Genomic DNA, 26389 nt, shown 5'->3' with positions numbered 1-26389 from the left:
CATCGTTTTGCCAGGCATGCCAGTGGAAAGGGCAGGGGGCTGTGGACTGAGGGATTCCTACAATTTCCATAATGCCTTTCAGACTACGTAGTAAGAAATGGTTAAAACTGGCCATTGTGTTTGTTTAACCAAAGGCTGAAAGACAGAGGGTCATTTTCTGAACCTGGGCATCCCTGCTACCTGCCCTCCAATCACACAACCATTGAGGACCATTGAGGAGTATCCTGTACTTGAAAATAAATTTGTATGTGTTAACCTTTAAGTCAGATGTGTGAACTCAGGATATTCCTGAATGCTTTTCAGCAAATGGCTGGAATCAGGCTTGATTCATGGTTATTGGAGTTCATCAGAGAGTGTCTCATGTCATATGAGAGTCCTGTCAATCTTATATTTACGATCTACTGAGATAAACCATATCATAAGTTCAGGTTCACACACACCTCCTCGCAATGGGAAGGGAGTTTTCTGAAATTGCCTTTGCTGAGGATTCTGGGTTGTGCCTTACATTTGCTGCAGGCCTGCCACTAGCGAGGAAGAGACGGAGACGCTCAAGGGGAAAAGGGCACGTGTGGTGCAGATGCAGCGGATCTGGGCTGGACAAGGGCCCTCTCAGAAACTGGGAGACCTCATGGTCATGCTAGGTATGCTCTTCTGCTCTCCCTTTATCTTTCCGTATTTTTTAATTGTGCGTTGGTTTTGGCTGGATTCCTCACACAATGCTGCCCTTCTATTCCAGGAGCTGTGGGTGCCTGTGAATATGCTGGGTGCACGCCTAAGTTCTGTGAGGCAAACGGCCTACGCTACAAAGCCATGGTGGAAATCAGGCGCTTGCGTGGGCAGCTGACAACTGCAGGTAAATACCCCGGGAGCCAGTTGTTGTTTTCTGCCTCTACGGAATAAGCCACATTTGTCCTTTGTCGGGGGGACGCCAAAGAATCAGTTCTGTTCTTCCTTCCTTCCTTTTTCCTTTTCTTAACATTTAATAATTTTTATTATGCTGTTTTACAATAAAAAACATGCATGAAAACACAGGATTTGGGGATGTCCCGTTCTTGAAAGGCCTTCCACTTATGCAGTGGAACTTCCCTTCTCCCTGTCTCCTTCCTGTTTCCCGGCATCTGCTATGGAGGGCTGGGGAAAAGCCCAGCAGAGATTCAGTGGGCACTCTGGTGTCACAGAGGCAGGGAAGGTCCATCGTGCAAATAGGAAGAGTTTGTGGGGTAGAACCTTTTCTTTCTTTCTCCCCAATATAACACTGTATATATCTTTAGCATGATAAGTGCAGTCGTACCTTGGATCCCGTACGCCTTGTGACTCAAACGTTTTGGCTCCCGAACGCTGCAAACACGGAAGTGAGTGTTCCGGTTTGCAAACATTTTTTGGAAGTCAAACGTCTTCCGCGGCTTCCAGTTGAGTGCAGAAAGCTGTTGGGGCCTAATGTCCAGAAAAATACTTCTTGAAATGTTGCTTTCCTTTCACTCATTTCCCTTGCATTCCTTGTTTGCGATGTTCAAAGTGAGCCAAAGTGTTTTGTGACACCTTAAAAAGACTCACTAATTGATTGTGACACTTATTTACTCCACATGTGCCCATCCAATTGGCAGAATAGTCACTACTGCAGGTGCCACGTAATAACTTTCCCGCATTTGTAATAATTTGACCATGTGGCAGCCCCTTCACTTTGCAACTCTCTGCCTATTGAGACCAGGCAGGGGCCTTCATTCTATTATTTTCAGCACCTGCTTAAAACATTCTTGTTTAGACAAGCCTTCCCTGATGCTTAGAAAGTTGAGGAAATTTTAATCTGTTTTAGTATTTATACTTTAGGATGTTTTAAAGAATTAAGCGGTGTATACATTTTATGAAGTAAATATATTTTCCCCATGGGATATCTCCTCCCCTGAGAGCCTCCCCCAAATTTGAAAACAGGTCTTGCTTCAGTGCTGGGTTGCTGCATAAGCTGTTGTGAACTAATGTTGCTTTTCCTTCAGTTGTCCTTTGCTTTTGCCCATTTGTTATTTTTCTGAGTTTTGTACAGAGGCTGCTCCTCAGTCACAACCTAGGCCATGTTAACTTAGCCTGGCCTCCTGATTTTTGACCTGTTTCTTCCCTTTGCTGCAAGTGAATTCAGTCTGCTCGGACACCGGCTTCTTTGTCGATCCCAAAATGAAGCCCCCATCAGAAGCACAGGTGACTTTCCTGAGGCAGATAGTCTTGGCCGGCCTGGGAGACCACGTTGCCCGGAAGATCCAAGCTGAGGAGCTCCTAGATGAGAAGTGGAAAAATGGTTACAAAGTACGTGCAGCCCAGTTTATTCCCTTTGGATCATTTATGACAAGAATTGGGAACTCTTTTTGGTCTGAGAGCCACAGGCCAGTGGTGGTCAGTGGTCAGTTCTTCTCCTGACCAAGCACCTCAGACTGTGTCTCTGTCTTGGTGGCTTTCCTCTGATGTGAAGTTCTTTTTATTATTGGTCTGCTTTTACTATTGTCTTCAACCATATCTTAGTAATTTTGGGTGGACTGCCTTTTTCATTAATCACCGGTCTCCTGGTAACTTATTTGTGAGGAGTGTTTTGTAACTGTATTTCTTTAAAAATGACTTGAAAGAGTTTAATCTCAAAGGTGCCCTGTAGGTATTTTACATATGTTACTTACGTAATTTAAGGATTTCAGAGTGGCGGGGGGGGGCGGGTTGAGGTGGCAGGTGATAGCAAAAGCTATCCCCCCTGCTGTTCTGTTGGGTTGGACTAGATGACCCCTGGGTTCCTCCCAGCAGTACAGTTCTGCGATTGCTGAGCTCCACACTTGTCCCTGTCAGAGGGTAGAGCACGTTGTGCCCCTTAAGGCGCCCCATAACTGTGGGTAGAGTAAGAGTCAACAGCTAATCCAGTCAGCTTTGTATGTTGAATTGACAAGGAATTCTACTTTTGTGGCTTTTTTTGCTAAAGCCCAAAGGTCTGCCCCTTTAGAACCAAGTGCAAAATAGCGCTTGACTTGACAAGAGGCGAGGGCCAAACAGCGACTCGTGCAAAGATGCAACCAGAGAAGCTGTGCTGTTGCATTGGCCACAGTCGCTTGATCTGTCAGGTTCCGGGCAGAAGAACGAAACGTCTTTTGTTCCATTAATGGACCTTGTGCCTTCCTGCTTTTGGAACCTTCCTGGTCTCTAAAGTATTGAGTTTGTTTTTATTTGTTTTGCTTTCTTCCTTCTCCACACACTGCCATCTCTTGCTGCACCTCGCCAACCCAGACTCCTCTTCTGGACGATCCAGTCTTCATCCACCCCAATTCCATCCTCTTCAAGCAGCTCCCTGAGTTTGTGGTGTATCAGGAGATTGTTGAAACCACAAAAATGTACATGAAAGGTGAAATCAACTCCTTTCCCCTTGCTCTCCTCTAGAGAATAATCCTAAAGAATCAACCCAAAGGCTCCTTTATCCCAGCACCCTCTTTGCCTCAGTGTCCAGCCAGATGCCTCTGCCAGAAAGCTCCCTGCTGTTAACTGCCTGGCAACTTGTTCTGGAGATAGACTGCCTCTGAAACGGAGATTTTATTTACCTATCATGGCTCAATAGTTATTGATAGGTTCCTCCTCCTCCTCCTCCTGGAGTTGCTCTTAATGCATCTGTGGGAAGCCTCTGGCCCTCCAGATGTCACTAAACTACAGTTCCCATCATCCCTGGCCATTGGCCATGCTTCCTGGTGCCTATGGGAGTTGTAGTTCAAGCAACATCTGGAGGGCCAAAGGATTCCCATCACCTTACTTGGGTGTCACATATGAGCAGTTTAGGGTGGGCTGTGAGAGCTTTGCAGTGGCTTAAATGCACTGACGATATTTTTCCTTTTAAAGTTGAGATTGTATGAAGTACAACTTAGTGGCCTTTATGCAGGGTCCCTACAGACTCTTAGAGGAGCCTTAGAAGTTTTATCATAGGCTCTTCAATAAGAGAGACCAGTGGGAGCAGACAAGTGGCACACAAGAATGGACACTTGTGCTTGCCAGTAGTCCCAGCACCTAGCTGTGAGAGAGTGCTCACAGGCCTGGACTCAGCACTTTACAGCTTTAGGCAACAGCCAGGGACCTTAATGGGGCCTACTGCGTTTTATTATTGTGTTTCTCTAACAGCAAGGTTTTAAACTGTATTTTAAATTGTGGTAACCTGCCCTGGGACCTTAGGATATTACCTTAGGGCAGGTAATAAATGGGATAGGGGCTAAGCAATAATAATGTGGGGAGCCCTACACCAGGCAGCTGGCTCTGAGATACTGCCATTTTAAATTTCCCACAATGCCCTGGGGTGTTTGGCGTTTCTCCAGGGCATTGTGGGAAACGTTAACAGCAGCTTCCTGGACCACCTACCATTGTTGCCAGGTAAACCTGCAGCACTTAAAAAGGCAGTTCAGTAAAAGCCACTCACAGCTCCCCAGAACCGTCTTTAACTGGTCACTTTTGCTCTCCTTAAGGTGTCTCAGCCATTGAACCAGAATGGATCCCGCTCCTTTTGCCTCCATACTGCCACTTCGAAAAACCTCTGGAAAGCCCTCCTCCTTTTTACTGCCCTGAAACGGGTCGAGTTCGATGCCACAGACCAAGTGTCTTCTGTAAGTTTCTCAAGAACAGCTTGGCTTTGATGGGAAGCGGATTTGTTACTAAATCCACATTAGGAGAATACTGTCATCATGGCAACCGCAATATCACAAGCTTTTGCATTCTCCAGGAGTCTTTGGGGTTGCAGCCAGTGTTAATCCTACTCAGAGGAAACCTACTGAAAATAATGGACATGGCATAACTTAGGTTCGGTATTTCAGTGTATCTACTCTTGAGTAAAACAATCCTTTCTCAGGGTAGGTCAGGGATAGCCAATGTGCTGCTCCAGCTCCCATCGGCCGCATCCAGCATTGAGAGGGGTTAGGGATGATGGGGGTTGGAGCCCAACAGCCTCTGGAGGGCGCCAGGTCCAAAAAGGCAGGTCTAGGAAGTGGCTCACATTCCCATCAGGGTTTCTTAGTATGAAAGCCCCAGAGTCTACATCATGTCACAGTCTTCAGGCATAAGGGGGTGGGGAGCAGGGATAGGATAGCAGACATTCAGGGGGGACTTGTGTAAGGATCGGGTTGGGAACAAGAAGCAAAATAATACCTGAGCCCCCATCTGTGAAAACACGGAACTGGCTGGCACTCACCAGGTTTATTGCTGTTGCACAAAAAGCACCTGTGCTACAAAGGTTTTGCTAACAATATACACTTGAAATAGAAGTTCTGCTATGAGGATTCCCACTTAGGTATTTCTAGCTGCCATTCATGTCCTTCAAACCTCACCCCTGTGTGGGAGGGCATGAGTGCCAGGGCTGGCCCACCCAGGAGGCAGCAGCCTCAAACAGCAAGCTCCACAGGGGCAGCAGGTCCAGCCTCCAAGGAAGGCATCTCCCACTGCTGCAGCCACCACAGGGGCAGCAAGAGCTGCAGTGTGCTGCTTGGAGGCCTCAGCAGCCCCACCCCCACCCCCTGCTTCCTCTAGAAGAGCCTCTCAGCAAATAGTAGGCGCTGCTGGTCTCCCCCCTTTCTCCTCACCAAAGCAGGGTCCTTCCCTGCAGTGCTCTTTGATTCCCACTTCAGCCATCAGGTAGGGTTGGTTTGGTTGCTCCCCTTGTAAATCTCCACTCTGCCCTTCTTTCCTGGCAGTGGTGCAAGGGGGGCATTTTGTGGTTTTCCTTAGGTGCCAAATGTCTTAGGCTGGCCCTGCACACAAACAAGAGCCAGCTTGCAATCTGGAGACTTCACCGCCCTTCTCCTTCCCTCCTGCCTACTCAGCCTTCTGCTGAGAGAAGCAAAATGAAGAGGATGAGTGTGGATTAGTGCCTTAACAAAGTCTTGTAACCTCTCTGCAGATCGGGTCGGCTGGCAGCTTCCTGCTGTAGAAGTGGATTACCCAGAAGGCCTTGAGTGCTACAAATATTTCACCAAGTTCTTATTGGAAGGGAAGGTAAGAACATTTTTCTCCACCTAATTCCTTGTGTTTATATATCTATGTGTATTACAGTATTTTCACTGCTGTTGTTAGGATTCTTAATGTATAGATTTTGTTAGTTAAACAACTCCTTGCTTGGAGTACACCTTTAGCTGAAATGTATTCAGACTGGGACTTGGCATAAAATAAGAAAACTTATGTTTATTAAAGGAAGTGCATCACTGATAGGAAGCAATTATATAGTCCTAGCTAGGTTTCTCCAACTAGGTTGGAGGCCATGCTTGCCTCTTTGCTCTCAGAAGACAGATCCAAGATGACCTCCCACCTCCCAGAGTGAGAGGAAGAGCAAGTGCAGGAACTTGTAAACAGGATGCAACCTAAGACTATCAGTATAAACATCAAAGAGATAATGAGAAGTCAGCATAGTGATGAAGGTACAGGGGTAGTTTGGGGAGCTGGAGATCCCAATCCCCTCTGGCTGCTGAGTTGCACCTAAATGTCCAACGAGGATTTTGCAAGACATCCTGCAAATTATATTGAAAGGTGGGCTGTGAGTACCTGAAATGAAACAATGAATTCTAATGCCCATTTTCAGCAAGCAAATTAATCAGAGCCTCAGTGTTTTACAGCTCATTGCCTTAAGGTTCCTTGAAACGCATGGTGGCTCTAAAATTGAATATAAAGCTTGTTCCTTCTTTTAGGTTGTTAAAAAACTGGCTGCTTACAGCTGCTGCTTGTTGTCCAGTCCAGTGACAATGCTGAAAACGTGGTCCAAGTAAGTTGTTGTTTTCTGTACTGCTTTATATTTTTCAGGAAAAAACCACCTCATTAAAGCATTCAATAAAACAATCCAGAATAAAGCATTATTGAAGAAAGTCAAATAAAAAGTATACATTCAAAGCAACATAATTAACACAGGACTTGGTTTGCCGCAAGGGGAAAAGGAAGCCGGTGTTTCTACCACAGTGAACCAGCTGCTGTTTTTGGGTCTCAGAAAAGGTTATTTAACTGCCACCCATGTTTTGCTAGCCCAAAAATCGAAAGTGAGCAAGGTCCCAGCTAAAGAGGATTGGCAACTTAAGTTGACGGAATATGCAGAACTTGCAGACTTAACACATAGAATAAGAGAGCAAGAAGAACACATATGTAAAGAAGAGTGGAAAACATTTATTGAACATATGGAAAATAGCTATACTATTGTTTGCTTTGCTGGGCCTGTTAGGCCACCCCCCACCCCTGCAGGAACACGCTGGCTGAGCAGCCCCCAGCAGGACTGATTGCTGCTCTTTGCAGTGCGACCGGGTGGAGAGAGCGAAGGCGACACAGCATCTCCTTCCCTGCCCCCTCCCAACCAGACAGGATTTTAAAAACCCTAGTTAAACATTTCCCACCCCAGTCGATTTGGGGCTGGATCTGCGTAAGGAATTCCTGAAATCAGCTCAGATGGGGGGGGGAGTGAGGGGGCGTACACAGCCATAGAAACTAACAAATCGCATTACCTGTTTATAGAACTCAGTATTTTTTGGTTTCTTAGAATAACTGAACAATGCTGGGTACTTTCATATAGTCTTCAATGCATTTCTTTGTCAGTTCACTATGCATGTGGACACCTCTTAAGATAATGCAATCTAATTTTGCATTATAGTTCCCAAGGTCAAGGTGCAGATTATCATCTGTTTGGCTACAGTTAGACATTATTTTGAATCAAGATAGCAGACTGGACCTTTCAGAACTTCACTGATTTAAACCGCACTGTTTTGGGGGGAAGCCAGGTTGCTCCTGGAGAAACAGGGCACATGAGGCTGAAGGTAATAAATAAAAATCCAGATTTCTTCTGGGACCATATTTTATCTGAACAGGGGGAGAGTTTTACTGAGAACTGAGCCATTTGAGTTCCTTCAGAATTTTGAGTGTATATTTAATCTATTTGCTGATTTTTGCCTGTCTGCTTTGGGAATCCCTGCAGGCTGCAACCAAGGACAGAGTCACTGCTGCAAGCTCTTGTCTCTGAAAATGTGGATAACAGGGATGCTTTACTTGCTGCCTGGAAGAAGAACCCAAAATGTAAGCTGTTCAGATGTACGAGGAGCACACTTCATTATTCTTGTGGATCTATTTTAACTTTATTTTTGAGCCACATCAACCTTCTACCCAAACTGTGTGTGAGTGAGAGTTCTCCCTTGGAAGTATGTTGCAACATCCTGGGCCTCTAGCCCCAGGAATGTAGACCTGTGGTCCTGCAGATGTGCTGGAACTACATCTGCCCTCATGCCTGACCATTGGCCCATGGCGGCTAGGGCTTCTGGGAGTTGTAGGCCAACAGCAACTGGTTTGCTGCTTGCAAACAAACAATCCAAAACTATTTCCTCCGAAATATTTCTGTGTCCAGTGTTAGAATTTCTAAAGCAACTTTTAAGAATAGCTCATGGAGGTAGGTCACCCACTGTACTCTGCTATGGTGTTTGGAGTCCGGGTGACGTCACAGTGGCAATCAGTTACTTGTGGTTTTGAAGATGAGCACAGGAATCTGTTACCTGTCTGCCTGGAGCAGGCCTTCATAGTTTATATGCGATAGTAGGGATCATTGCTAGATATGCCACCATACTAGACGATGGGGGCAGAGACTTGGTGTTTGGCCCTGGCATGACCTAACTGTGACTATCCAGCCAGCAGCATTTTTATGTCTACCGCACACCAGTTGGATTTTGCAGAGTACAGTACAATATGCTCTGTGGCTTCAGGGTTTTTTTGATGGTTTATTTATAATATTTGTTAGCCCCCACTCCTTCCATCAGAACATTCCAAATTGGATTATAGAAGTGTGAAAAACAGAATAATCTGCACAACAGCACTCAGACCCTATGAAGCATCATCTGTTAGTTGCTTCAGATGTCATGTGAAGACTTACCTCTTTTTGCCCAGACTTCCCTTGACCCATAAGATTGCACTCTGTTTCTGAAATTCTGTTTTTTAAGTGTTCACTCTTTGATGGTTGCCCCCCTGCCCTTCTCTTTTTAAAGATTTGTTGTCAGAATATTGCCAGTGGATCCCGGAAGTTACACACCAACAGGTATCTAAAATCTGGCCACCCTTGCCACCATGATCTTTCATGCAAGCTCCTACCATCCACCCTGTCCTGGAACCAGCGCCGGCTGCGAAAACACAAGGAAAATCGATGTCTGTATTTGAATGGCAAGAGAGAGTTCATGCTCAAGGAGCAGGAAGCAGGATGGGTTCCCTCCTAAGGAGCCCCCCACCCATGATCCATGCAGGCCCACTGCATTTTGGACTCCCACATGCAAAGGATTGGGGGTTGGGTTGACTGTGAAGCTGTCATGGGTGGGTGTGCTTGTAACAGGAATTACCAACTTATGTTGGCTCATGGGCACATTTTGGAGGCAGTGCTACCCCCTCCAGTCACTTCTCTCCACACCACCTGCTTAGCTCTTGTCAAGTTGCCTTTCCCAGTCTTTCCCTGTCCCTTCAGGAAGCTAGTGGTCGGGGATGGTGGGAATCAGATATCCAGATGTTTCTGGACTTGTAACTCCCATCGTCCTTGGCTGCTGGTCATCCTGGCTGGGGTGGAGGGGAGCTGAGCATCCAGCAGCTTTATACTATAAACCACCCTGTGATCTTTGGATGAAGGATGGTATAGAAATTTAATATATAGCAACAACCACCACCATCCTGGGCAGCTCATTTGGTTAGAGCAGGGGTCTGCAACCCGCGGCTCCGGAGCCGCATGTGGCTCTTTTACACCTTTGCCGCGGCTCCGGGGCGGATACTAGCGAGGGGAGGAGGCGCATTGTGCGCCCCGACACTCCCCACTGTGGCGGGCGCTGTACTGGCTGTGACGTCGCATGGGGGCGTTAGTGCGTTAGTCACGCACCGTCCCAACGTCACCTTCCCGCCCGCTGTCAGATCGCGGCTCCGGAGATATATTTGTTTTAAATGTCGCAGTGGTTTTGCGGCTCCCAGGTTTTCCCCCCTTCGGAAACGGGTCCAAGTGGCTCTTTTTGTTTTAAAGGTTGCAGACCCCTGGGTTAGAGGGTTGGTGGTGCTGATAATGCCAAGGTTTCAGGTTTGCTCCCCATATGGGACAGAGGCCTATTCCTTCATTGCAGGGGGTGGACTAGATGATCCTCAGGGCCCCTTCCAACTTCACAGTTCTATGATTCCATGACTCATTTCTGGAAAACTGCTGAGCCACCATTACTGTGCCTTATTTCTGTTGAACCCACCGTCATGGGAGCTTCGTGTGTGTATGTGTTTTATATATATATATATATATATATATATATATATATATATATATATATATGCCCTGTGTTTGTAAAAAATAACAATTGTGTAATAGTGATATCAATGAATTTTTCTGGAGAGAAAGTCTGGCCTCATGATTGGTTTTTCTCCTCCATTGTGTTTTGCCATCTCTGGACTCTGTCTCTGTCTCCTCTCTCTGTTTCCTGATGCTCAGGGCATCTTCCTTCTCCAACCTGGTTAGGGGTTAGAGGAGTAATAATCCAAAACATATGGAGGGCACCAGGTTAGAGGGCAAGGCTAGTTCAGGCTGTGGGTGCTCATATAGCCAAAACGGCACCACCCCCATCCAAGAAAATAAGTGATGGGTAAGTGTGGGCAGGAGAGAACCCTGTGTGAAGGGTTGAGGGACAATCCTCAGACCATCCCATTGAGGATTAAGCGTTCTTAGCTACAGAAAGCTAAGTGACTGAAGGATTGGAACGGAAAAGCAGGTGGAGGGTGGTGGAATGAAATGTCTGAAATACTGAGCAGGGCTTCAGCTCCATGTTACAGCTGCATTTTCTTGTAGGTTTCCCTATTTGCTCCTCTTGTTTCTGATTCTCAAGTCTGCAAGTGCTGTTCCTTATGTAGGCCAGAACAGCACACAAGAGGTAGCTGGAGCAGCCTGGAGGAGAAGAGGAGGCGCTTCCCCTTCCCCAAAAAACACTGTTCTTCATTACCACAAAATGCTGAGAAGTGAAAGTGGGGAAAATAGAGAAACGGCTGAGAGAGAGACGGGGGTATTGTGGAGGAGGCTGTGGCTGGCTGGGACACTGAACAGCAGCTGTTCGCACAGTTAAACAAAAATGCAGGAGTACAAGTCCTATCTCACTAAGAGGCAGTTCCTTTCAAATTAAAGGTGCAAAGTTGGGGCAGCAGCGAGGGGGGAGAAGTACTTACCTGGCTTTTATACATGCAGGTCCTGCTATCTTAACTCAATGCATTCTCGGGAAATTGTTTGTTAGGCAAATATTCATGAAATGAGTCAATGATTTCCATCGGTTCCTGTGGGGAAATTTCTAATGTGTTCCTGACACTGGAGTTTTGACCCCCCAAATGATGAAACTTAGGGGAACCCTCTGAAACTTTTCAGAAGGCAAACAAGAAAGTAAAAAATGCTCTTATTTGTCTAATCTCCCACCATAACTTCTAGTGAAAGGACTGCCATGGACCAGCAAAACACAGGAAAGCAAGGCTTATTTAAGGCTGCTTCTTTCTTTACTATGCACAGGTCTGCCTGTTCAGCTGGTCTGGGCACTAGATCCTCGGCTTTGGATAAGTGAATTTTCATGTAACAAGCATTTGGCTGGCGGGACCAGCATGTAAAGATGATTCCATGCGTGCCTCCCTGGGCAGAGCATTCACAAAGGGGAGAGAGGAGGGCGCTGAAAAGGCCTTTTACGATGCCTTCCCCCCAAGCCTCCTCTGGACACCAGGAGGCCTTGAGCCCAGGGGCCTTCTGCGTGAAAGGCAGACCCTCTGCTTCTGAAGTAGAACCCCGAGCAGGATGTCTCAGGGTGCTTCTGCTGTTACACTTGTTTTATACATGCTGAGAGCCACTGGAACCACCTTGTGGTGAAAACTATTTTATAAATAAAACACCAGAGTCGGGAGAAAAAGAAGCTGGCAAATATGTGGAAACGGGCTTTCCAGATGCTGCAGGAGTACAGATCCCACCACCCCTGACCGTATGCCATCCTGGCTGGGGCATCTCCTGAGTTAAAAAAAACCCAATCCCTGGATTCAGGGAGTGCTCACAGCAAAGACAAGTCTCTTACTCATGCTTGGGGTTTTGTGAACTTTTATGGTGCAACTGTTTGAAACCATTATTTCCTGTCTCCTCTTAAGTTTTCTGCTAAATATTATGGGCAACCCCAGCAAGAGAAACTGGGTAGTTAAGGTATAGGTAAAGGACCCCTAGACAGTTAATTCCAGTCAAAGGCAACTATGGAATATGGCGTTCATCTTGCTTTCAGGCCAAGGGAGCCGGTGTTTGTCTGCAGACAGCTTTCCAGGTCATGTGACCAGCAGGACTAAACCACTTCAGGAAACCATGGTGGAAACCAGAGCGCACGGAAACACCACTTAACTATCTACTTGTGCTGGTGTGCTTTCGAACTCCTAGGTTGGCAGGAGCTGGGACAGAGCAATGGGCACTTGCCCTGTTGAGCTGATTCAAACCACCAACCTTGTGGTTGACAAGCTGTGGTCTAAACCACTGAGCCACCCATGTGTCCTCTCTGTGCACCATACCTTTAAAGCACATAACTTCTCCAAAGAATCCTGGGAACTGTAGTTTCTTATGGGTGATAATAGCTCTATGAGGTTTAAACTACAGTTCCCATGATTCTTCTTGTTCTTAATTGTCAATTAATTGACCTGCACTTCACTCTGAGGTTCTAGGGCAGGTTAGAACATGAAAACATTTACTTTAAATGTATGGTGTATGTACAGTGTATATTCCACTATGCAGGGGAATGATGGTCTTGAAAGCATCGAACAAAATACATATCAATATAATAATAATAATAATAATTTTTTATTTATACCCCGCCCTCCCCAGCCAAGGCCGGGCTCAGAGCGGCTTACAAGCAATAATAAAAACAAGATGAATGATTACAACTTAAAAACAAAAATAAAATACAACATTAAAATAATGGAACATTAAAATATTAAAATGTAGCCTCATTGCAGGAGAAGGAAAAGAAAAAAGAAAATGGGGGGGAGGGAATCAAATTGGCTCCAAGCCAAAGGCCAGGTGGAACAACTCTGTCTTACAGGCCCTGCGGAAAGAAATCATAGAATCATAGAATCATAGAGTTGGAAGAGACCACAAGGGCCATCGAGTCCAACCCCCTGCCAAGCAGGAAACACCATCAGAGCACTCCTGACATATGGTTGTCAAGCCTCTGCTTAAAGACCTCCAAAGTAGGAGACTCCACCACACTCCTTGGCAGCAAATTCCACTGTCGAACAGCTCTTACTGTCAGGAAGTTCTTCCTAATGTTTAGGTGGAATCTTCCTTCTTGTAGTTTGGATCCATTGCTCCGTGTCCGCTTCTCCGGAGCAGCAGAAAACAACCTTTCTCCCTCCTCTATGTGACATCCTTTTATATATTTGAACATGGCTATCATATCACCCCTTAACCTCCTCTTCTCCAGGCTAAACATGCCCAGCTCCCTTAGCCGTTCCTCATAAGGCATCGTTTCCAGGCCTTTGACCATTTTGGTTGCCCTCCTCTGGACACGTTCCAGTTTGTCAGTGTCCTTCTTGAATTGTGGTGCCCAGAACTGGACACAGTACTCCAGGTGTGGTCTGACCAGAGCAGAATACAGTGGCACTATTACTTCCCTTGATCTAGATGCTATACTTCTATTGATGCAGCCCAGAATTGCATTGGCTTTTTTAGCTGCCGCGTCACACTGTTGGCTCATGTCAAGTTTGTGGTCAACCAAGACTCCTAGATCCTTTTCACATGTACTGCTCTCAAGCCAGGTGTCCCCCATCTTGTATTTGTGCCTCTCATTTTTTTTGCCCAAATGCAATACTTTACATTTCTCCCTGTTAAAATTCATCTTGTTTATTTTTGCCCAGTTCTCTAATCTGTCAAGGTCGTTTTGAAGTGTGATCCTGTCCTCTGGGGTGTTAGCCACCCCTCCCAGTTTGGTGTCATCTGCAAATTTGATCAGGATGCCCTTGAGTCCATCATCCAAGTCGTTGATAAAGATGTTGAATAAGACCGGGCCCAAGACAGAACCCTGTGGCACTCCACTAGTCACTCTTCTCCAGGATGAAGAGGAACCATTGATGAGCACCCTTTGGGTTCGGTCAGTCAGCCAGTTACAAATCCACTGAGTGGTAGCATAGTCAAGACCGCATTTTACCAGCTTCTTTACAAGAATATCATGGGGCACCTTGTCAAATGCCTTGCTGAAATCAAGGTAGGCTACATCCACTGCGTTCCCTTCATCTACCAGGCTTGTAATTCTGTCAAAAAACGAGATCAGGTTAGTCTGACATGACTTATTTTTCAGAAATCCATGCTGACTATTGGTGATCACAGCATTCCTTTCTAGGTGCTCACAGACTGTTTGCTTAATGATCTGCTCCAGAATCTTCCCTGCTATTGATGTCATACTGACTGGGCGGTAATTATTTGGGTCCTCTCTTTTCCCCTTTTTGAAAATAGGGACAACATTTGCCCTCCTCCAGTCTGCCGGGACTTCGCCTGTTCTCCAGGAATTCTCAAAGATGACTGCCAGTGGTTCTGAGATCACATCTGCCAGTTCTTTTAATACTCTTGGATGCAGTTCATCTGGCCCTGGAGACTTGAATACATCTAAACTAGCCAAATATTCTTGTACTATCTCCTTAGTTATTCTGGGCTGTGTTTCCTTTGCTGAATCATTTGCTCCAAATTCTTCAGGTCGGGCATTGTTTTCTTTATCGGAGAAGACTGAGGCAAAGAAGGCATTGAGTAGTTCAGCCCTTTCTGTGTCCCCTGTTTGCATTTCACCATCTTCTCCTCTGAGTGACCCCACAGTTTCTTTGTTCTTCCTTTTGCTACGAACATACCCATAAAAGCCTTTTTTGTTGCTTTTAACCTCTCTAGCAAGCCTGAGTTCATTCTGTGCTTTAGCTTTTCTGACTTTGTGTCTACACGTGCTGGCTATTTGTTTGAATTCCTCTTTGGTGGTTTCCCCCCTTTTCCATTTTTTGTACACATCCTTTTTTAATCTTAATTCAGTTAAAAGTTCTTTAGATAGCCACCCTGGCTTCTTTAGGCACCTTCCATGTTTCCGTCTCATTGGTATTGCCTGACGTTGTGCTTTTAGTATCTCCCTCTTAACAAACTCCCAGCCATCATGAACTCCCTTTCCTTTTAGTATTGTTGTCCATGGGATCTCACCCAGCACTTCCCTAAGTTTTATGAAGTCGGCTTTCTTAAAGTCAAGAAATTGAGTCCTAGTATGCTTGGCTGCTCCTTTCCACTGTATAGTAAACTTCAGAAGAGCATGATCACTCGCGCCTAATGATCCTTCCACTTCTACCCCACTAACCAGGTCATCAACATTGGTTAGGACCAGATCTAAAATGGCTGTTCCTCTTGTTGCTTCTCCCACTTTCTGGACAATGAAGTTGTCTGCAAGGCCAGTGAGGAATCTGTTTGACCTTATGCTCTTGGCTGAGTTTGACGTCCAACAAATGTCCGGGTAATTGAAGTCCCCCATTACTACTATCTCCCTTCCTTTTGCATGCTTGGCCATCTGTTCCAGGAAGGCATCATCTATGTCCTCCGTTTGGCTTGGGGATCTATAGTAAACTCCCACAATGAGGTCTCTGTTATTCTTCTCTCCCTTAATTTTGACCCAAATGCTCTCACTTTGGCTTTGAGGATCTAAATCTTGGATCTCTTCACAGGTATACACATCCCTGACATATAACGCCACTCCTCCTCCTTTCTTGTCTGGTCTGTTTCTCTGAAATAGATTGTATCCCCCCATTATTACATTCCAATCGTGGGACTTATCCCACCAGGTTTCAGTGATGCCTATTATGTCATATTTAGTTTGCTGTACCAAGAGCTCAAGCTCATCTTGTTTATTTCCCATGCTTTGCGCATTAGTGTACAGACATTGAAGTCCATTAATCATTCCCCCGTGTCTCTTATTTAAGGATTTTTTCCTCCCACCACTAGGTCCATGTGCTGTTTTCTCCATTTGGTCTATGACATTTGGATGATCATCTTCATTAATTGATAGGCTCCTACCTTCAGGAGCACTGTCTCCCTCCCCCACATTAGTCAGTTTAAAGCCCTCCTGATGAGGTTTCTGAGATTTTTGGCAAAAACATTTCTCCCAACCGTTGTGAGGTGCAGCCCATCACTTGCCAGAAGTCCATCTTCAAGAAACTGCAGTCCGTGATCTAAGAATCCAAACCGTTCCTGTTTACAGCATTTGCGAAGCCAGCTGTTCACTTCCACTATTTTCCCCTCTCTCCCTGGGCCACGTCGTTCAACTGGGAGGACAGATGAGATGACAATTTGTGCATTTAGTTGCTTCAATTTCCTGCCGAGAGCCTCGTAGTCTCCTTTGATCTTCTGGAGGCTATTGCTTGCAGTGTCATTGGTTCCCACATGAACCAAATCAGATCCTGCAGGGCCCTGGTCTCATGAGACAGAGCGTTCCACCAAGTTGGGGCCAGTGCTGAAAAGGCCCTGGCTCTGGTTGAAGCCAATCTAACTTCCTTAGGGCCTGGGACCACTAGGGTGTTGTTATTTATGGACCTTGAGGCTCTCCGTGGGGCATACCAGGCGAGGCGGTCCCGTAGGTATGAGGGTCCTAGGCCGTGAAGGGCTTTCAAGGTCAAAACCAGCACCTTAAATCTGACCCTGTACTCCACCGGGAGCCAGTGCAGCTTGTAAAGCACTGGATGAATATGCTCCCATGGCAGAGACCCCGTGAGGAGCCTCGCTGCAGCATTCTGTACCCGCTGGAGTTTCTGGGACAGCTTCAAGGGCAGCCCCGCATAGAGCGAATTACAGTAGTCAAGCCTGGAGATGACTGTCGCATGGATCACTGTGGCCAGGTCGGGGCGGGAAAGGTAAGGGACCAACTGCTTGATGCCGCGAAGGTGGAAAAATGTCGCCTTGGCTGTTGCTGTAACTTGCGCCTCCATGGAAAGGGAGGCGTCAAGGATTACACCCAAACTCTTAACAGAAGGCAATGGCACTAACTGGGCCCCCTCAAGAGAAGGGAGTTGGTCCCTCATCCCCATACCATCCCGACCCAGCCATAGGACCTCTGTCTTCGAAGGATTTAGTTTCAATCGGCTCCCACGAAACCATCCAGCCACAGCTTCCAAGCATCTGGTCAGTGTGTCCGTGGCCGAGTCAGTGTGGCCATCCATCAGCAGATAGAGCTGAGTGTCATCAGCATATTGGTGACAGCCCAGCCCAAAGCTCTGGATAATCTGGGCAAGGGGGCGCATAAAGATGTTAAAAAGCATTGGGGAGAGAATTGCGCCCTGCGGCACTCCACACACCAAGGAGTGGCGCGACGACATTTCCCTCCCTAGTGCCACCCTCTGTCCCCGACCAGAGATAAAAGAGCACAACCAGTTACGGGCTATGCCCTGTATCCCCACGTCTGCGAGGCGATGGTCCAGAAGATCATGATCGACCATGTCAAAGGCTGCTGACAAATCTAAAAGGATCAGCAGCCCTGACCCGCCTCGATCCAGTTGTCTACGGATATCATCTGTTAGGGCAACCAGAGCCGTCTCCGTCCCAAAACCAGGACGGAAACCGGACTGAAATGGATCTAATGCCGATGTTTCCTCCAGAAACCTACCAAGCTGTTCAGCAACCGCTCTCTCAATTACCTTACCCAGGTATGGAAGATTTGAAACTGGGCGGTAATTGGATAGGTCTAAGGGATCTAATGAAGTTTTCTTTAAGAGTGGATGCACCCCTGCTTCCTTCAGTTCCCCTGGGAATGTCCCCGTGTCAAGGGACAAATTGATAATTTCAACCAGGGGGGTCCGCGCAACATCTGGACACTCCCTAATCAGCCAAGACGGGCACGGATCAAGGAGGCAGGTGGTGGGCCTACCAACTTGGAGGAATCTATCCACATCAGTAGGGAGTATCCGATCGAAATGGTCCAACACTGGACCTGAAGTCAGTCGAGGGGCCTCCAGTTCAGTTACTGTATCTAAATTGGCAGGGAGGTCACGGCGGAGCAACAGGACTTTCTCCGCAAAAAAGCTCGCGAATGCCTCACAGCTGTGGGTCGAATTTGTGCTTAAATTTGGCTGTCCTCCTAAGGACGTTATTGACCTAATTATTCTAAAAAGTTGTGCCGGGCGAGAGCTGGCGGATGCAATGGAAGCTGCAAAGTAAGATTTCTTAGCAGCTTTCATAGCCATCTCATAGGCTTTCATAAGCGTCCTATAAGATGTTGTTGAGGCTCCGTCACGAGTCCGTCGCCATACTCGCTCTAGCCGTCTGAGATCCTGCTTCATTTTCCGGAGCTCCTCAGTAAACCAAGGGGCCCGGTTTCGACGGGGTCGCAGAGGGCGCTTAGGCGCGATCTCATCAATGGCTGCCAAGAGCCGGTTATTCCAGTCCTCAACAAGGTCATCTAATGAGTCGCCAGGAGGAGCAGGGTTCCGCAAGGCTTGTCGGAATCTATCAGGATCCATCAGTTTTCGCGGACGAGCCCAAATAGGTTCGCCACCCGAGCCGGGGAGGAGCGGGAAGTCAATCTTGGCTTTCAGAGCGTAGTGATCAGGCCATGGCACTTCCACAGGGGGGAGCATGATCACATCTATGCCAATATATCAATACTTTTTTAAAAAATTAAGATTGAGACCAATAGTGTGGAGCTGTATCTGCCCAAGTAGACCTTTGTGATTTGGGTAGAAGAATTTGACCATTTTCCTGCAGCATACAAACAATGAAGCAATACTATGCAAAGGTTCATTTTTCTTTTACTGTGCTCTTTAATAGTTGAGTATGCTAATGTTTAATTTATCTGACAGCCCCCCATCCCTGAATCCTTTGGCACACCATCAACCTTGAAATGAAGATGTATGGTTCTCTGCAGGGTTGGGCAATCTCCAACTGGGCTCCTGCTCCCAATAATTAAGAAATGAATGCTGGTTTTAACCTTTAAAGCCCTATACGGCCTAGGACCCTCGTACCTACGGGACCGCCTCTCCTGGTATGTCCCACAGAGAAATTTACGGTCTGCAAATAAAAACACCCTAAAGATCCCAGGCCTCAGAGAGGTTAAGCTGGCCTCAACTAGAGCCAGGGCCTTCTCGGTCGCGGCTCCAATCTGGTGGAACGCTCTGTCACAAGAGACTAGGGCCCTGCAGGACCTGACATCCTTCCGCAGGGCCTGCAAGACAGAGCTGTTCCACCAGGCCTTTTGTCAGGGCGCAGCTTGATGGTTGCCATTAATTTGATTTTAATTTGATTGAATTAATTTTATAATGAATGTTTTAGAATGTTGAACTATTTTGATTGTTGTTGGCCGCCCTGAGCCCGGCTTCGGCTGGGGAGGGCGGGATATAAATAAAATTTATTATTATTATTATAAATCAAATGGAACTCGGGTTAGCTTTGCTCTTTAGGGGGTGCCACAAGGTTCTGCCTTATTACGCTCTGGTAAACCACCTCATTGTGGCAGCACACTGGGGAAAGATGCAGGTGGCATGCTGTCAGGAGCTGGGCAGAGGAGGAGGAGTGGAGACCACCTCCCCAGCCTGACCCTTCGATGGGGGAGGAAGAGGAAGATAGTATAGATTTACAAAGGGGTTTGCGGGAGGTCACAGCTCAGAGGCAGATGAGGGGAAATTTGGGAAATGATGGGAGAGGCGGAGCAGCAGCTGGCTGACACATTGTCACTAGAAAGCCTTCCAGACCCTTCATCTCCCAGAACCCGGCAAGCCCTAAAAGTAGGAGAGCAAAGAGCTCAGAGGCAGAGGGCACAGAGGAGACGATGACCAATGAGGAAGTGGGAGAGAAGGGGGGTGGAGAGCCACTCGGGACAGCGCCATTATCCAAGAGGCTCTCTCTGTAAAGTCTGAAATAAAAAAGAACTGTAAGACACTTTTCCTTGTCTTTATACTTTTCCGGCAACCAGCCAGGAGCCGCTGAATGCACCTTGACACATGCTAGGATGTGCTCTGTGGCTTCCATGGATAAAACGTATACAAGCTGTAGAGAAATGTGTGGCAAAGCTATTAAAAATAAAAATACTTTTGATGCTGATTGGTTTAGGTTTTTTTTTTTGACTTGTCACCCAGAGCCCTTGCAAGTTGAGAGCTAGCAGGGCAGCAGTTGAAGAAGGAGCAAAAAGGGTTTTCTTGTGTGTGTCTGTTTCTTTGTGGCTGATTAGCTGTTCTCCCTGTGCAAAGGTCAGAGGGGGCAGGGTTTCTGTTGAGGCAGGTGATCGGCTGTGGGAGGAGCTTATCAGAGTTGGCGCGCGCAGTTTGATCCATCTTCTAGATTTAGGGGAGCTAGTCTCAAACGTTTGTTGGGGGAGACCTAGGTTTTTTTTGGGGGGGGGAGTTATTTGTCCTGTCTTCATGCTTTTTATGATGGAGGACCGCTGTAGCCACCCCCAACGACACGTTCTCAAGATGGAGGGGGAGGGAACAGCTGCAGTCGCTTGTGGTTCCTGCGCAATGTTTGCCATCTTGCCAAAGGTTGCAGGCAGCTTTACCTGCAGCAATTGCATGTTGATTGCCCTCTTAAAAGACAAAGTCCAGCAACTGGAGGAACGTGTAGCTACGCTCCAAAGAATTAGAGAGCTGGAGCTCTTCTTGGAAGCAACAGAGCACACCGTCTCCACCAAGGAGGAGACAGGGGGCTCCCCTGAGAAGGAGGCTAGTTCACCAACACAGGAGCCAGATATATGGAGAAATGTGACTCAAATAAGTAGGAGGCCCAGGGTTCGCTCTGATTGTTTAGAAATACACAATCGCTTTGAGGTCCTCTCCCCTAGCATGGAAGACGAAGAGCAGACTCCATTTGAGGATCTCTCCCTCATTACAGTCGATCAGGTATATGAAGATGAGCAGCAAAGTCAGTCCTCAGGGAATGTGCAGGCGACCTTGGAACGGGCAGCTCACGGAAGAACCCCGACCAAACCTAAGAGGAGGCGTGTAGTGGTGATAGGGGATTCCCTACTGAGGGGAACAGAAGCAGTGATCTGTGAGCCTGACAAGATGTCTCGGGAAGTGTGTTGTCTCCCCGGGGCTAAGTTCCAAGATGTAACATGAACCTCTTGGTTCATGTGGGAACCAATGACACTGCAAGCAATAGCCTCCAGAAGATCAAAAGAGACTACGAGGCTCTTGGCAGGAAATTGAAGCAACTAAATGCACAAATTGTCATCTCATCTGTCCTCCCAGTTGATCGACGTGGCCCAGGGAGAGAGGGAAAAATAGTGGAAGTGAACAGCTGGCTTCGCAAATGGTGTAAACAGGAACGGTTTGGATTCTTAGATCACGGACTGCAGTTTCTTGAAGATGGACTTCTGGCAAGCGATGAGCTGCACCTCACAACAGTTGTGAGAAATGTTTTTGCCAAAAATCTCAGAAACCTCATCAGGAGGGCTTTAAACTGACTAATGTGGGGGAGGGAGACAGTGCTCCTGAAGGTAGGAGTCTATCAATTGATGAAGATGATCATCCAAATGTCATAGACCAAATGGAGCAAACAGCACGCAGACCTAGTGGTGGGAGGAAAAAATCCTTAAATAAGAGACACGGGGGAATGATTAATGGACTTCAATGTCTGTACACTAATGCGCAAAGCATGGGAAATAAACAAGATGAGCTTGAGCTCTTGGTACAGCAAACTAAATATGACATAATAGGCATCACTGAAACCTGGTGGGATAAGTCCCACGATTGGAATGTAAAAATGGGGGGATACAATCTATTTCAGAGAAACAGACCAGACAAGAAAGGAGGAGGAGTGGTGTTATATGTCAGGGATGTGTATACCTGTGAAGAGATCCAAGATTTAGAACCTCAAAGCCAAAGTGAGAGCATTTGGGTCAAAATTAAGGGAGAGAAGAATAACAGAGACCTCATTGTGGGAGTTTACTATAGATCCCCAAGCCAAACGGAGGACATAGATGATGCCTTCCTGGAACAGATGGCCAAGCATGCAAAAGGAAGGGAGATAGTAGTAATGGGGGACTTCAATTACCCGGATATCTGTTGGATGTCAAACTCAGCCAAGAGCATAAGGTCAAACAGATTCCTCACTGGCCTTGCAGACAACTTCATTGTCCAGAAAGTGGGAGAAGCAACAAGAGGAACAGCCATTTTAGATCTGGTCCTAACCAATGTTGATGACCTGGTTAGTGGGGTAGAAGTGGAAGGATCATTAGGCGCGAGTGATTGTGCTCTTCTGAAGTTTACTATACAGCGGAAAGCATACTAGGACTCAATTTCTTGACTTTAAGAAAGCCGACTTCATAAAACTTAGGGAAGTGCTGGGTGAGATCCCATGGCCAGTAATATTAAAAGGAAAGGGAGTTCATGATGGCTGGGAGTTTGTTAAGAGGGAGATAGTAAAAGCACAACGTCAGGCAATACCAATGAGACGGAAACATGGAAGGTGCCTAAAGAAGCCAGGGTGGCTATCTAAAGAACTTTTAACTGAGTTAAGATTAAAAAAGGATGTGTACAAAAAATGGAAAAGGGGGGAAACCACCAAAGAGGAATTCAAACAAATAGCCAGCACGTGTAGACACAAAGTCAGAAAAGCTAAAGCACAGAATGAACTCAGGCTTGCTAGAGAGGTTAAAAGCAACAAAAAAGGCTTTTATGGGTATGTCTGTAGCAAAAGGAAGAACAAAGAAACAGTGGGGTCACTCAGAGGAGAAGATGGTGAAATGCAAACAGGGGACACAGAAAGGGCTGAACTCCTCAATGCCTTCTTTGCCTCAGTCTTCTCCGATAAAGAAAACAATGCCCGACCTGAAGAATTTGGAGCAAATTATTCAGCAGAGGAAACACAGCCCAGAATAACTAAGGAGATAGTACAAGAATATTTGGCTAGTTTAGATGTATTCAAGTCTCCAGGGCCAGATGAACTGCACCCAAGAGTATTAAAAGAACTGGCAGATGTGATCTCAGAACCACTGGCAGTCATCTTTGAGAATTCCTGGAGAACAGGCGAAGTCCCGGCAGACTGGAGGAGGGCAAATGTTGTCCCTATTTTCAAAAAGGGGAAAAGAGAGGACCCAAATAATTACCACCCAGTCAGTCTGACATCAATAGCAGGGAAAATTCTGGAGCAGATCATTAAGCAAACAGTCTGTGAGCACCTAGAAAGGAATGCTGTGATCACCAATAGTCAGCATGGATTTCTGAAAAATAAGTCATGTCAGACTAACCTGATCTCGTTTTTTGACAGAATTACAAGCCTGGTAGATGAAGGGAATGCAGTGGATGTAGCCTATCTTGATTTCAGCAAGGCATTTGACAAGGTGCCCCATGATATTCTTGGAAAGAAGCTGGTAAAATGCGGTCTTGACTATGCTACCACTCAGTGGATTTGTAACTGGCTGACTGACCGAACCCAAAGGGTGCTCATCAATGGTTCCTCTTCATCCTGGAGAAGAGTGACTAGTGGAGTGCCACAGGGTCTTATTCAACATCTTTATCAACGACTTGGATGATGGACTCAAGGGCATCCTGATCAAATTTGCAGATGACACCAAACTGGGAGGGGTGGCTAACACCCCAGAGGACAGGATCACACTTCAAAACGACCTTGACAGATTAGAGAACTGGGCAAAAACAAACAAGATGAATTTTAACAGGGAGAAATGTAAAGTATTGCACTTGGGCAAAAAAAATGAGAGGCACAAATACAAGATGGGTGACACCTGGCTTGAGAGCAGTACATGTGAAAAGGATCTAGGAGTCTTGGTTGACCACAAACTTGACATGAGCCAACAGTGTGACGCGGCAGCTAAAAAAGCCAATGCAATTCTGGGCTGCATCAATAGGAGTATAGCATCTAGATCAAGGGAAGTAATAGTGCCACTGTATTCTGCTCTGGTCAGACCACACCTGGAGTACTGTGTCCAGTTCTGGGCACCACAGTTCAAGAAGGACACTGACAAACTGGAACGTGTCCAGAGGAGGGCAACCAAAATGGTCAAAGGCCTGGAAACGATGCCTTATGAGGAACGGCTAAGGGAGCTGGGCATGTTTAGCCTGGAGAAGAGGAGGTTAAGGGGTGATATGATAGCCATGTTCAAATATATAAAAGGATGTCACATAGAGGAGGGAGAAAGGTTGTTTTCTGCTGCTCCGGAGAAGCGGACACGGAGCAATGGATCCAAACTACAAGAAGGAAGATTCCACCTAAACATTAGGAAGAACTTCCTGACAGTAAGAGCTGTTTGACAGTGGAATTTGCTGCCAAGGAGTGTGGTGGAGTTTCCTACTTTGGAGGTCTTTAAGCAGAGGCTTGACAACCATATGTCAGGAGTGCTCTGATGGTGTTTCCTGCTTGGCAGGGGGTTGGACTCGATGGCCCTTGTGGTCTCTTCCAACTCTATGATTCTATGATTCTAATTTGTGCATCTTGGCTTCGTTATTTAAGTCTGCTGTTACTTCCTGCCTTAACACACTGTGGCTGTATTTTGTGCTACCTAGTGACCAACGCCCATTATTTGCCAAGAATAAGAAAAGAATAAGAAAAGATTTAAATCTTTATAATGATGTGGGTGTTCTTAAGACCCTTTTGGGTTGCCTCAGACTGCATTTTAATTTCCCTGGTTTCGGGGATGGCATATTTGCAGCATTGCCAAAAGAAAAAAGAAAATAACATGAGAGATAGTACTGATAGAAATTGAATCCACTGCGTGCAAAGAAAGGCAAAAGACCTATTCTATTTCATAAATTAACTGTAACAAATGGAAGGGAAAGAAAAGTGGAGATGCCGGGGATTGAACCCGGGGCCTCATACATGCAAAGCATGCGCTCTACCACTGAGCTACATCCCCGCGCCTGGCGAAGGGGCCTCAGGAAGGTTTTACAATGTAAATTGGACTATTCCACCGATCTGTTTCCCTCTTCCAAAAGGTTCTTCTTTATCTTTACTTTTTTCGTTTCCTTTTTTCATTTCTGGCATTTCAATCTGAATTAGAGGCCCGGACGCTTCATGCTACGTCCTTCTCTAACCTCGAAGGAGCAAGATGGAATCTGAAGCTGCAGAAGTCATGCACAGAAGCTCCAGTGCGGACGCAGCAACGGTTCCCTCCTCCTCCATTGAATGCAATCGATGCCAATGCTTTTCGAACGGCTTCCTGTCTTTGCAGGGTTTGTTGTTTCGTGTTACTTACAACCAACTAACTAACTAACTAACTGCATATGGACCGTATGCAGCTATATGCCACGTCGGGCTGCACTTCGGGGTAACTTTCTCTACTTTGCAAAGCTGCTAAAAGGAAGAAAAAGACTTGGAAATATTCTTGCTTGTTTTATCAGCGATTTGTGAAAGCCTTTGTTTCGGTAGCTCCTCGTTAGTATAGTGGTAAGTATCCCCGCCTGTCACGCGGGAGACCGGGGTTCGATTCCCCGACGGGGAGGCTGCAGATCATTTTCCTCCCCTGCAACATGTTAAGGATTATGGTGTTTCTCATCTTTCTCCTCCTCTCTAACCAAAAAGGCGGGCTGGCCATAAGTACCGGTAATATTATTATTGAGTCGTGCTTTTCTTCTAATTTTCCGTAGGAAGCATTGGCTTGCAAAATAGATTATAAATGCAGAAAAATTGAAAAAAAGGATTGCTTAATTTGCAAAAAAGATAAAAGTAGTAGATTATGGGGGCATGAAATCATAGGGTGTTGGGTTTGTTTTATTTTGTGTGTGCATTTTTTACTTAATCCTAGGGAATTTATCTGCAATTTCTTTCCAGATTTATTGTTACTTATTTGCCCCTGGAAAGACACTTCTGGTAATTTTAAATAATCTATAATTATTTGAGCTAATTATTATTTGCTCATGCATCAGAAATTTTTCCTCTTGTACCGCAGCTCTGGATCTTGGTGCCAGTCCTCAGCCCTCAAATACATACTAACTGGAGCTATAAGGAAGATAATTGCTGCTAATTAACAGCTTTTAATTATTGTGCAAGTAATAAAAAAGGTTTCCTGCCCTGTGTGTTAATTTGCTTAGCATAACATCACTCATTTCCTCCTGTTGTGAAAGTTCTGTGCTGCTTCTGGGATGAATATGATGGTGGTTAATTAAACTTATTATTTCCCATCTATTCTCCAAGAAGCTCAAGGTGGTGTACATGAAACAATCCTGAGATGTGAGGGAGAGTGACAGCTCCAGTGTCACACGGTGAGCTTCATGGCCACCTGGCTCTGGGCCCAAGACCCCAGGGGCGCCTCCTCTCCTGGCATAGGGGGGCATCAGACTGAGAATCATCTAAGGTTGAATTCTTCAACACTTTGGACAAAGTGGAAATTGTAGCACTGTGGACCCTCTTTTGCCTTGAGACCCTGGCAAATGCCCAGCATTACCATCCTCTGGTGCCAGGCCTGTGAACAGTTACTGTCATAGA

General features: G+C 46.3%; 1 protein-coding gene across 2 annotated transcripts in view; it reads left to right on the top strand.

Moving 5' to 3' along the window:
* DHX37 (DEAH-box helicase 37) overlaps positions 1 to 9698 on the top strand; it is a 36482-nt gene extending 26784 nt beyond the window's left edge. For both annotated transcript variants that reach the window (XM_082203773.1, XM_082203774.1), the window contains exons 19-27: positions 517 to 641; positions 737 to 853; positions 2123 to 2295; positions 3253 to 3367; positions 4467 to 4604; positions 5891 to 5985; positions 6672 to 6745; positions 7937 to 8034; positions 8991 to 9698. In XM_082203773.1, coding sequence (XP_082059899.1) covers positions 517 to 641; positions 737 to 853; positions 2123 to 2295; positions 3253 to 3367; positions 4467 to 4604; positions 5891 to 5985; positions 6672 to 6745; positions 7937 to 8034; positions 8991 to 9073 — 1018 coding nt within the window. In that variant the 3' untranslated portion in view covers positions 9074 to 9698. The remainder of the gene's footprint in view (positions 1 to 516; positions 642 to 736; positions 854 to 2122; positions 2296 to 3252; positions 3368 to 4466; positions 4605 to 5890; positions 5986 to 6671; positions 6746 to 7936; positions 8035 to 8990) is intronic.
* The last annotated feature ends 16691 nt before the right edge of the window (positions 9699 to 26389 follow it).

Source organism: Podarcis vaucheri (genome assembly GCF_965113315.1).
Source record: "Podarcis vaucheri genome assembly, chromosome: 16".
NCBI lineage: Eukaryota > Metazoa > Chordata > Lepidosauria > Squamata > Lacertidae > Podarcis > Podarcis vaucheri.
This window is presented reverse-complemented; position numbering and strand designations above follow the sequence as displayed.